The 13,015-nt window shown below is 42.7% G+C and overlaps 1 protein-coding gene across 1 annotated transcript in view; it reads right to left on the bottom strand.

The window, feature by feature from the left end:
• Positions 1–13,015, bottom strand: part of svep1 (sushi, von Willebrand factor type A, EGF and pentraxin domain containing 1) — a 121,141-nt gene that overhangs the window by 13,048 nt on the left and 95,078 nt on the right. The window contains exons 34-41 of the mRNA XM_084711731.1: positions 10,318–10,402; positions 10,010–10,201; positions 8,915–9,082; positions 7,773–8,445; positions 4,363–7,076; positions 3,334–3,568; positions 2,864–3,019; positions 1,365–1,428 (exon numbers count right to left, since the gene is read on the bottom strand). Of these exons, the coding sequence (XP_084567857.1) occupies positions 1,365–1,428; positions 2,864–3,019; positions 3,334–3,568; positions 4,363–7,076; positions 7,773–8,445; positions 8,915–9,082; positions 10,010–10,201; positions 10,318–10,402 (4,287 nt within the window). The remainder of the gene's footprint in view (positions 1–1,364; positions 1,429–2,863; positions 3,020–3,333; positions 3,569–4,362; positions 7,077–7,772; positions 8,446–8,914; positions 9,083–10,009; positions 10,202–10,317; positions 10,403–13,015) is intronic.

The following is a 13,015-nucleotide window of genomic DNA, read 5'->3' as shown; positions in this document are numbered from 1 at the left end:
GTGCTGGTCATTGTTAACAGTCTGATTTGCAACTTGAGATGCAGTAATAGAGCTTGAAACAAATCTCTATATCTAATCTGAATATAAATGCAGATAAATGTAAACAAAAGAAATCAGAATGCCTCGGATGCAAAAATGTTATCCCTTGGCTACAGATTCTGTCACAGCCAATATTACTGTCAGTTCTGCCACATGTGCAGAACATATAGAGGATCAAAATGCTGTTTCTCTTAGACACCCGATGTAAACATATATAACATTCAGAGTCAAACAACACCAACAAAAGCGGTCAAAAAAACACTAGGATAGAAACAAAGCCCTCAAAACTTAACAAAATACTGGAAAAGCTCTATGAATTATATTTACAAGTTCAGTTGGGGGGACAAAAATAAAACACAGATTAAAAAAAACATAGGGTAAAAATAACAAGGCACAGATAAAGAATGAAAACAGTGATGACATAAACTGAAAATTAAATTGCAAATAGAATAAATAGTGTATTTATATGCTTATAGACCTTAATAAAGGCATGCATGTGACTCATTGTCTAAAAGTTGAAGTGAATGGTGATCAAAACTGGTCACCATTCACTTCAATTATACTGGATTTGGCTGCAACACTATTTTCTGCTGAAGCTGCAGGAGTGTTTTGTGAACTGGAGATCTGAGTAAATATTGAGTGAATTCTCATTTTTGGGTGAATTATTGCTTTAACTGCCAAGACTTAAAACACATAAATACCGAGGAGCCCCTCAACTTTGGAACAACCTGCCAGAGGAGATGAGGCTCGCAGAATCAGTGACATCTTTTAAATCACTTCTCAAACCCATTTTTATAGACTTGCTTTTGAGTGATGTCATTGTTTAAACCATTTTAATCATTTTTATATTTATTATATATTATTATTTATTCCTTTTATTCCTTTTATTTGTGTTTATTTATATTGACATTATGTGATGTCACCTTATTATCTATTCCATCTTTATACTGACTAGACAACATCATGTGACGCTATCCCTGCATTCTTAGCCCTTTATTTTATTTATTCCTATTGTCATGTTTTGTTTTGTTTTTTATTTATTCTTACTACATGTTTGCTCGTCTTCCTGTTCTGTCTTATTTTTACAGTTTTAGCGTCTACTTGAATTTTAGATTCTGTCTTGCCTCTGTCTGACCTCACTGTTTTGGCTTTGTGTTGTCACATTGCACACTGCATGTCCTGCTCTTTTGCTTTGTCTGTCAAAGCACTTTATAAACTGTTTTTACTGATATAAATATAAAGTTATTATTATTATCATTATTATTATTGTGATTTTTTTTACAGACAGTTATACAGGTCTATCCCCCATGTGTACACAAACCTACCAACACACATGGGCTGGGTGCCGCTCCATGTTCTGTCTCCCTGGCAGGTCTGGATAGAGTCTCCCTGCAACAACAGGAACAAAGTGTGAAGCTACAAGAAGAGCAGATGACCTAAACACAGCAAAGATTAGCTTATATTGATCTGTAGCAACAGCAAGGAATGTGATACAATCAAGACACATGATATAGATTTTCTCATTTTGGCCTTAGACTATGAACCTTTTCTTTTTTTTTGTTTGGTTTGTTTGTTTTTGTTTTTTTTGTTTTTTTTTACAAAACTGTCTGACACAGGTCACTGATATTAAAGTCAGCAGTTTGTAATCTCTACCTGTGTCTTCATTGTAACAAAAGGCAGTCATTGTAGTGAGCATTCAAACAGAGGAGGATAGTATATCAGTGGGTATCAGTGTCAGGAAAAGAGTGACTCAGCTCCCTCTGTTTGCTTTCTAAAAACACACTGCTATTGATTGCTGAGGAGAAATCATGTGACTTTCTGTAATCAAATTGTTGGTCAGCCTTTAGATCAGTGTGGACAGCCAGCACAGTGCAGGAGAGGAGAGGAAGCCTCCTGCTGTAATACAGCAGTGAGTGGCCAACAGAGACTTTTTGGGGTTCGATCGTACTCAAATTACATCTTTTAGGAGTTAATGGGGTAGTTTGGATTGTTTGATGTGGTGTTTATGAGGTAGTTAATGATTATCAGTGTATTACCTACAGCAGAAGCAATGTACTGCTGTGGACAGGGTCAGCAACAAAAGGGATTTTAGCAACTTAAGAAAGTCCAACTAAAACAACCAATGTTACTTTAAGTGCACGCTATATTTAGATTATTTTTAATGCTTTACTTTGCATTCAGACAGCCATTTACGAAGGCAAACCACTGTTATATAAGCCAAACATCACTCTCTCTGCAACAACCAAACTCCACTGATGAAATCAATAATTTTACTGAGCAGAACACAAGAGTAGCTGAGTAAGAGTAGAGTAGCTGGTCAACCTCTTCATCTGTCAGTTTGTTTGTTTGTGTTGTATTGTGAGTCCAAACTGTCCTTTTAAAACACCATAGTCACACAATAACACAAACAAACTAACCAATCAAGGCAGTGGTATGGTAGACCCGTATTCTGCAAGTTAAACTATATTTAGCTTATAAACAGTTTTCTGTAAAAAAAAATGTCTGACAACAAGGTAAAGCGGTGAAATTTATTTACAGTGTACACCTAAACCTCATACAACCCCAAATCCAACTATCCCTCTAAGAAAACATGGAAAAAAACATATTATGACACAAGTTTGAACTTGCAGCAAAGCAAGAATGTTTTCTATTATCTACAATTCTGTATTAATTTGATTTTCTAACACAGCTGGTTTTGCTTGTCTTTGTGATGTTGTTGTCCCTCTGTGTTTTCAGGTGAGGTAATTCATTAACCCATGTTTCCTTATCTTAGCTGCTTAACTAATAAACTCTATGAAAGGAAACTTGGCTCGATGAGCAGTACCTTCATTTCAAAGCCTGGCAGGCATGAATACATGACAAAGTCTCCGTAGCTGTAGCTGTCTCCCTCTGTGACACCGTGAAGAAGAGGAGGGGGTTTCTCACAAACCACCAGCTCACAGGAAATTGAAGAGATGCTTGGCGCCCAGCTTCCACCCAGCTTAGTACAAATTAAAACAGGAAAGTGCTCCATTATTCATGGTTTCTGATTGACATATTCAGTGGAAAACAGACGTAATATGTGCAGAGTGTTGTCACTGTGAAGAGGAAAAACATGGCTGCTTCTTTGGATCCTAGCGATGATGCAAACATGTCACGTCTGCACTAAATCTCTCGCTCAGTTATTTAGGTCACATCTTCTTTGCAAGCACAAAGTGATCAAGAACATCTTGTTAATCATTATCCAACCAGGGAGCCACATGAAGATTAAGAATCTACAAAGACTTTAGAGACAAATCATTGATCAATTCCTACCTGACACTCAGCCAGTGCTGACCCCTGCAGGTAGAGACCAGGAGGGCAGGAGAGGGCAATGGTGCCTCCCACAGCAGTGAACTCCTTCCCACTGATCATCACATGGGGGACGGACACGTTGAGGGGGAACGGACAGGGGGCGGGGCGGCACCGAATACTGTGTTTTGACCAGGTGCCGTCGCTCTGGCAGGAGAGAGAGTCTGTCTGTGAGGTAAATTCGTACCCGTCGTCACACCTGGAGAGCAAGAGGGAAACACAAGAAAATGAAAAAAAAAACTTTTCTGTCCACCGTGAATCATTTAGTTTTTTCTCTATGACTCTTAATTAAGTTAAAGGAGCAGTTCTAGTTAAAATCAAAACTATTTTCTTTCTACTGAACTACACCCACCAACCGTATCACTGTGCTAGCCAGATCAGTGGCGCTAATGTTACAGATCAGCTGAGGAGGACACCATTACTGCCTCTCATCCATGAGTAGTAACACGCTTCCTTCTGCATGGTGATATGGTCGGTGGGATTAGCTTGATAGAAAGAAAACAGTTCCAACATAAAACTGCTCACAACAAGATCTGTGGGGTTTTTCAAATGTATTTTTTGGGTGGTTTGAGATAGGCTTGGGTGATTGGACGATATATCCGTTATCTGTGATTGGTTGAATCTATCTGCAGTTGTTTTTTGGGGGGCGATATATATATATATATATATATATATATATATAGAGATAGATAATATAGAATGTATCTTTTCCTATCAAGGACAAAAGCCAGATGTTGTTAGGTGTTAGCAGGGTTTTTTATCAAGTGAAAAATGGGCTTTAGTGTAGCAGAGCCTTTTTTGAGCAAACATGCACAATAGCAGCATCCCGACTCTATCATTGGTCACTCTGGTGTTTACCCTACTATTTCATGTCAAAATGTTACCAGGAATGTAAATCAACACCCCACCAGAAACGTGGTTGCTAATGTCCATCAGAAATGCCATTATAAATAAGGTTTTAACACAAATGACAGTAATAACTACAGTATTTACCTGTATGTGATTTGGTTTGGGAAGGTGAAGGTGTCTCCCACCATCTGAGCGTGGGCAACAGCTGGAGGTTTTCCACAGCTCACAGGCTCACAGCTGATCCTGGGTTCCCCCCACCTGCCGTCTCTTCCGCAGGAGAGGTGTGGATACCCCTTCGGCTGGTAGCCTGGCCGACACCTGTATATAACGGTATCTGAGAAGGTGGCAGTGCCGCCCTGCTGGACAGCGTTGGGAACTGTAGGCGGGGCGGAACTGCACCTCCCTCGGCCACACATCGGCACCCCGGGGCTCCACACCCCTCCCTTCTCACACACAGCTTGAGAGGGACCCAGCAGCTTGTAGCCGTCGTCACACTGGAAGTGCACCTGGTCTCCGCAGGCACGGTTACGCCCAAGAACAACTCCAAACTTCACCACTGGGAGCGTGCAGACACATGGCCGGCACTGAGGCACGGTGCCCACCCAGGAACCTTCAACAGAGCAGCGCAGGATGGGATCCCCAACGACCTCATAGCCATCGAAGCAGACGTACTCCACCACGTCATCGTAGTTGAAGCTGGAGCCGTTCAGGAAGCCATGACTGATGTCCTCAGGAGGATCACAGCTTATGATGTGACAGCGAGGTGCAGGTTTGTCCCAAAGTCCGTCTGACTGACAAATACGTGTAGATTCTCCGTTAAGTATGTACCCTTCATCACATTCATATTTCACCTTGCCATTGAAGCCAAACTCAGACCCCAACATGCGTCCGTTGGATATCTGTGAGGGTTTGCTGCAGCGGGCAGGTACACAGGTAGGAGACTCGTGGCTCCAGGTGCCATCAGCCTGGCAAACGCTGATAGATTTCCCTTTTAAGGTGAAACCAGGCTGGCAGCTCAGTTCTATCTCACTATTATAGCTGTAGTCCTCTCCTTTAAAAGAAATATCACTGGGAACTTGAGGAGGACCACAAAACACTGGCTCACACTTAGGCTTCTGCCCACTCCACTGTCCATTAGCCTGGCAGGCAATAGAGTCACTCCCCTTTAGGACAAATCCAGGACTACACTCGAAGCGCACAACCTCAGGATACACATAAGCAGCTCTGTGAGCTGTGCCGTTAGCGATAGCACCTGGGTCACTGCAGGACACGGGCCGACACACTGGGGCGTCATTAGTCCACAGTCGACCTGAGACACACTGCCTCACAGGTTCGCCCTCCAGCTCGTAACCTTCCTCACAGGTATACCTCACCATACTGCCGAGGGAGGTGTCTGTCACATTCACCCAGCCGTGCTCCGGTTTGGGTGGTGTTTCACACTCCGCAGGGACACAGGACGGAGCCGTCCCGTTCCAGCCTCCATCCTCCTGACACACCAGCCTGGTGGGGCTTGTTAGGTCATAGCCTTTGTGACAGCGGTACTCAATAAACGTCCCGTGAAGGAAGCTCAAGTCCATTGGTGAAGCTAATGTTCCTGTATCAGAGCCACCACCTGGCTGCATCACCCTGACATATTCCCCAAAATCAATGTGAGGAGGCAGGCCACAGTCTGAGGGCACGCACACAGGAACAGAACTTGACCAGCCAAACTCCTCGCAGGTCAGGTGATCCTGGCCGACCAGCTGGAAGCCAGGGAAGCAGCTATAGAAGATGGTGACACCGAAACTGCGATCCTGGCCCTCTACAAAGCCATTTTCAATCGGCTGGGGTGGGGTGCAAGATATCTGTACACAAGTTGGTGGCTCAATGTCCCATTCCCCACTGGCCAGGCACTTTAGAGTGTCCGGGCCTTGAAGGCGATAACCACGACGGCAAGAGTAAGTGGCACCGTGACCAAACTGGAGTTTTGTATAAACAACTTTTCCATTGGATATCTGTTTCGGGATTGAGCATTCAATTGGGCGGCAAGAAGGAACGCCTCCAATCCAGAGTCCGTTCTCTCCACAGAGAACAGTAGAGTTTCCTGCTAAGTGATATCCAGTCTTACAGCTGTACAGAGCTTTGCTGAGGTACATCAGACCCTGGACATCAACGATACCATTAGAAATCTCTACAGGCTGAGGACATTCGACTGGAATACACTCTGGGTGAGGACTGCTCCACTGCCCGCTGGCCTGACAGGACAAAGAGCCCTCTTTTCTTAACGTAAAACCATCCATGCATGTGTAGCTCATCACAGAGCCGAAAGGGTATGGAGGAGAGGATGAGGAAGGCCCACCAAATGCCACTGAAGGTGGAGCACCACAAAACACCTGCTTACACACTGGAAAGGTATCGTTCCACTCCTGGGAGGTGGTGCAGCGGAGGATCCGGGCCCCCTCGAGGACGTAGCCATCCTCGCAGGATAATTCTACAGTTCCAGATTCAGAGTCCAGGCCCTTCAGGACCAGGTGGTTCTCCTCCAGTGGCGGCTCTGGACATTGCACTGGCGAGCAGCGCGGACGCCTTGTCTTATCCCACCTGCCGTACTTAAGGCAGGTCCAGGTGGCGTCTCCAGCCAGCTCGTAGCCCTCATCGCAGACATATTGCACTTTTCGGCCTACTTGGAAATCAGAGCCCTTGTAGTGTCCATGGACGATGTCGGGTGGAGGGTCACAGGTCAGAAGGACGCAGGTGGGAGGGTCATTGTTGGACCATTGGCGGTTGGCTTGGCAAACTCGCTCTGGACGACCAACCACTCTGTATCCTGCGTTACAGACGTATGACACCTTACTGTTGAAGGTGAATCGAGGTCTGCCCTGTGGAGGAATAAACAGAGGGATATATCATTAAACTTATTTATACTTAACTTATTTTCATCTACAAAAGCAATCAAAAATATTAAAATATGACAAAGGTTTGTCTTTTACAGAATAAAGAAAGTAAAACTCAATGCAACTAACAATTATTTTCAATAGTTATTAATCTGCCAAATTCTTTTCACAATTAATTGATTAACAGTATAATTTATAGAATGTCAACAATTGTGTGGCCCGGTAGCTCAGTTGGTAGAGCGTTTTCCCCGTGCACTGAGACTGTGAGTCCTCTGCAGCACTTGTAGGTTCAATTCCCACCTATGTCCCTTTGCTGCATGTCATTCCCTCACTCCCTCTCTCCCTTTCCTGTCATATGTCCTGTAAATTACAGGCATAAAAGCCTCCAAAAGTTTATAAATTACAAAAAAATAAAGAAACTGTGGAAAATGTTCATCACGACTTTCACAGAGATCAAAGTGTCATCTTTAAATTACTTCTTTTGTCCAAAAAACAGTCAAAAACACAAAGACTCTTAATCAGGCGGAGCAGCAGAAATCCGGTACACATTTAAAAGTTATTATGGAAATTTAATTAACTTCCAGCGCTGATGCAAGGCCAGAAGAATTGTGTTTTTTTTTTATCATGAGTATGATTAATGTGTGCAGGCAGTGTGTCTTAATTCTGGTGTTTGTGTCTGACCTGAATGTATCCATTCTTGAGTGGAGGAGGAGGTGGGCAGGCCACAGGTACACAGGTAGGCAGAATTCCTCCCCACTCTCCGTTGGCCTTGCAGGTCCTCCTCTTCTCCCCTCGGATCAGGAAGCCTTTTTCGCAGCTGTATGCCACCACAGCTCCAAAACTATAGTTTGAGCCAATCACGTAGCCCCGATCAATACTTTCAGGCCTGGAGCACCTCACCGGCACACAGCCGATATCATACGGCGATGGCTCCCACTCTCCGCCCATCAGACACCTCAGTGTGGCCGTGGTGTTGAGCATGAAGCCCTCCTCACATTTATAGCTCACTTCAGTGTTGCTGGCGTATTTGGGTTTGTTGACCGAATCTAAAATCGCATGGGGGAGTTCAGGTGGACGTAAGCAGAAGTTTGCAATGCAGCGGGGGGCCTCCATGCCATCAGGAGGTGCCCACACACCCTGAGCATTACACACCATCTTAGAGTTGTTTCCAGCAGTGTATCCATCAGTGCAGTAGTAGTTAGCAGTGTCTCCAAACAGCTGGTGGCTCTCATAGGGCTCAGCGTGGTCGATGGCGGGTGGAGGACCACAAGAGCGGGGGACGCACTGGGCAGAACTGTCACTCCACTCGCCATTTGCCAGACATTCTCTGGTCTCTGGGCCAATCAGAGTGTAGCTATGAAGGAGACAGAAAGAGATTAGTATAGGACAAATCAGACTGTTCGTATTTTCTGCAGCAAATGTAAAATGAGTGAGTCTGTTTGGGTAAAGGGATCATTTGGATAATTTGAAGTGAGTTTGAATGAAGTATTTATCCATAGTCAGTGAATAACCTAGTAGATGGTGGTCGACACACCCTTTTACCTTTAAGGGCTTTACCTTGTTGTCTTTTCTGAGGTGAAATCGCTCGTTATATAAGCCAAATATTGCTCTCTTGCTTAACCGGACTTCACTGGCGAATTTAGTCATTTCACCTCGCATAACACAGGAGATGTTGGCCTTGATTGGTTAGTTTGTGTTAAGGAGTGACTTTGGTTTTGTAAAAGATCAGTCTGGATTAGCCAACATTAGCCAGCTTTTAACATATTTCAGTTTCAGTTAAAACAAAACAGAATAATAACTGAGGAGACTTCATTCACATTTACCCTTCTTTGCAGACATAGTGCACCTTGTTTCCCAGCTCATAGCTCTCTCCTACGGTCACAGCATCTCTCAGGGCCGGAGGCTCGCTGCACAGGATGCTCACACAGCGGGGGACTGGCCTGCTCCACTCCCCTGTCGCTTCACAAACCACCTCCATGGAGCCCTGTGGTCTTCGCACCAACACACTGCTTAGTTTACACACTCACACTACTGCAATCACAGTGCCACAGAGATTCATAGAGGACCACTTGTGAAAACAAATCAATCAAAACTGCTGACGTGTTACAAATTCATACTGAGTTCATAATGTTAGTGGAGGCTGCAGCTGCACGGTGCTATGAAACTGAAGTTAAATGAGTTCATAAGATTTTGTTTTTTTTAACTAAAGTTGAACATAAATAAGTTATTCCACAAACTCTACAGACTTAACCAAATAAGATTTTAACAGCTTGTTGCAGTTACAATGCGACATGAATTTATCATCCAAATTAGCTTCTGTGCATTTGTGAATTAGTTTCAAACTAATGTATGTTGTTTAATCACAGCACATACAGACAATGTTGTTAACTCAGGCTGAGACTAATAACTATTTTGATTATTAAAGCTAGTACAAGGAGGTTTCACATTTTGTTGATTTTGGAGGCCCCTGTGGACAAAAGCTGTAATGTTTCCCCCGTTTTAGAGTTTCATAAGACAGACTGTGTCTATTTTAATGTTTAACCTATGAAATGTCAAAAAATTGTGAAAAATACTCATCACAATTTCCTAGAACCCAAAATGCTGTCTTCAAATTGTTTCCTTCAATATGTTTCCAAACAACAGTCCAAAACTCAAAAGACAAAGGAAAGCAACAACGTTTCACTTGAACAATCACTGAAACGACTATCAAAGTTAGAAACTAATTCTCTCTAAACTGACTAATCAATTAATCGACTAATCTTTGCAGCTTTCAAATGAACTTCATTCTATTCAGTAGCCACAAAACTTGAAATAAAACAAATCAAAGCAATAAAAACTTATAGATTTTTTTTTTTTATTCAATCAAAGGATCAAACATCATCAGCGGAGATAGTGAACAGCTGGTCATTTATCCATACCTGTATCCCTCTGCACAGGTATATGTGATAGTAGACTTGTATGTGTTTGTGTCGAGGGTGTAGTCGGCGTTCATGATGGTCGGAGGCCCCCCACAGGTCACTGGGTGACAGGCAGGTGGCGCCCCGCTCCACCTCAGACTAGCGAGACACTGGAACTCATAGGGGATCTGAGGCAAGAAGCCCTCCATACAGCTGAGGTAAACAAAAATAGGGTCAAACTCCAAAAAACTCCAAAGTTGTAATGTTTGACTTGTAATATTTCCTCCTGTCGACATTACAACACAGTGTTGTTGGGATGCAAATGATACCTGAAAGTCACCTTGCTTCCATAGGTGAAGTTGTCTCCCTTCATGATGGAGTTCTCTGGGACAGTTGGTGTCGGGCAGGAGAGAGCTGGAGAGCAACAGTACACAGACGATTAATAACTGCTGTTTCCCTCTACCTTCATCCTCAGACTAAAGAAGCTCTATACACATTTATATGAGGGGAAGACGCCTGGAAGTGGTATTGATTAAATGTAGATTAGATTTTGGCAAAGACATCGTCTAAGATTAATGCCACATTACAGAGGCACACAGGAAAGTATATTAATGGATAGAAGCCAAAGAGGGGTCACTGAAATGCATTAGTGAATAAAGAGGTACTTCAGTGATTAGATGTCATACTTACATGAATATAGGGGACTCCCAGTACACAAATTAAAAAAAGAAGGGCCAAAATTGAAAAACAGCCAAGGACGAGATACCCTGACATCTCCCACTTCTCATGGCTATGGCCAGTCAAATAGAAGGAAGTGGGCAGAAATCACAGGGTCAGAAAGAAGCTATCATGGAGGAGCTGAACTTCAGAAAGCTCCTTTCCGAACGTAGCGTTCCTTAGGATCACTCAGAGCCAGATACCGTCCCGCCATATATATACACATATAAAGATGGACAACACATGAAGACATAATGCATTGATTGCCGCCTGGTGGCTGGCTGCAGTGTTGATCCCACCCCCTCTATGTTAAGAGATGGGACACAGGCCAAACTAAAACATCAAAGTACACTCAAAGATGGTTTCTGTCATTTACGGTAGTTCTTATCATACTGATGTATGGTGAAGTTTGAGTCAGCCACCTGTATGGGCAGGACTCTGGCTCTGAATAACAGCACCGCAAGATGCAGCAAACTATACCCAGGACATTTCCACTTCCTTTGCAAAAAAGCCCAAAAACATATCTTTAAAAAAAAAAAAGAGAGAGAGAGAACATCATGCAGATGACACACTGAGTTTCACTTTCAGCTGTAATCACCTCACTTTCAGTTTGACGGTCAACAGTCATCACTGACTGAGTGTAACAGATTGGCACAGTCTGCTGCCACTGAGTGAGTCAGTTCCTCTTTTCTCTATGAGGAAGAATGCGGCTTAGAGTCAATGGAGGTGCTGCAGTGGTCAGGCCTTTTTCATCCCACAAGACAAAAAGACAGCTGCATATATAATCACCCCCTCACTGCACCGTGGCTCAGACACATTGCATAATGTGTGTTTGTAAAAGGTGTATTTCTGTCTGTATTTCTGTATGCATTCAGAAAATCTCTGCACATGCCCCTGTGTGTTTCGTGACGTGGGTCAGTACTTCTCTAATCCGCATAATAATGAAACCCTGTGATTACATCTGTATAGTTTCATTTGTGTGTCACTCAGATCTTATTGGCTCTAGTAGCCGAACACTTTGATTAAAACTCCTTCATCATATAGAATAAAAAGCAGATCAATGACCACATGAGTAATGAATTGTGTTCCATTGAGATCCACTGAGCTGTGTTTCAGTGTGAATGTTCATTTGCAGAAAGAGACATCTCTGTTTTTATTTATTTTCCTAAATCATGATTTTTTTGGGTGTGCACACCAAGTAATACCAGTCGATTGGCGAGATGTTTTGACCAGTCATCTTTTTTTTTTTTTTTTTTTCCTAAATTATTATTTTTTTATGTATTAACTGAACTGGTTTTGGTGTATTTAATTTCAGAATGGTGTTCTTCATCTGTTTTTGCTAATTAGCTCCTGATTTATGTGTTATATTAACCTGACATCAACCTATGATATTTGTGTTACATGTCTATGAAGCCACTATGAAACTGCTTCTCTATTTAGAGAAAATAAAACCCTTTTGGTGAAATGCGTGATTATTTATAAAAAATGTGAGCACTGTGAATGCAATGTTGAGTTGAAATGTATTTCCCCCGTACGTGATATTGTGGTCACACCAAATCACACATCAGCTGTCCTATTTCCTTAAAAAGCGAAGAGCTACGTGACCACCAAGACCACTATTACTCCTGCTACGTGCTATCTGCAGAGTGAGACCTGTTTGACACAAGATACTGGAGGAAATTCATATCAAGACAACTACTGAATCTTACTCCCACACATGCACTGTAAATATTCTGTAGTTCTCTCAAATCTGATAAAAAGACGGACATCCCTGACCTGTGTGTGGCACTCAGCTCCAAGTTAATTTGACTACTACAGAGACAATTAAGGCATAAGTCTTTAAAACAGGTCACGAAAATGAAGTTTTCTTTTTAAAAAGGCTCAGTATATTCCCAAAACATAACTTTTTTAGTAAACATAACTCAAACATTTGTAAATAGTGTTCAGGGGACTATTTCAGCCACAGATTTCCAGATCCTTGTAGTATTTACAGCAGCAGGTTGGTCTACATGTGGTTGGTCATGTTCATGAAAATGAAACAACATTCCACACAGTACAACATTGTGGCTCATTGATGTGTTTTGATTTTTTTTGGATGACTTCTTGTACCAAGGAACAAGCTGTCTGAGGCTACACAGACAACACATTTTAGTGGGATGAATTCATTGTTATTTTTGGTCATTTTTGACGGTGGGGAAAAAAGCCAATATCAACAGCGTCATCCTTGTTCCACTCTGGTTACAGTCACTTTTCCTGTCATTTTCTCAAGGAAGAGAAATGGTCCCCTCTTGTGGTAGGAGCTTACAGAAA

This window comes from Lutjanus erythropterus, chromosome 23 (genome assembly GCF_056507025.1).
Source record: "Lutjanus erythropterus isolate fLutEry1 chromosome 23, fLutEry1.hap2, whole genome shotgun sequence".
NCBI lineage: Eukaryota > Metazoa > Chordata > Actinopteri > Lutjaniformes > Lutjanidae > Lutjanus > Lutjanus erythropterus.
The sequence above is the reverse complement of the archived record's forward strand: the minus strand, read 5'-3'. Positions and strand labels throughout refer to the sequence as shown.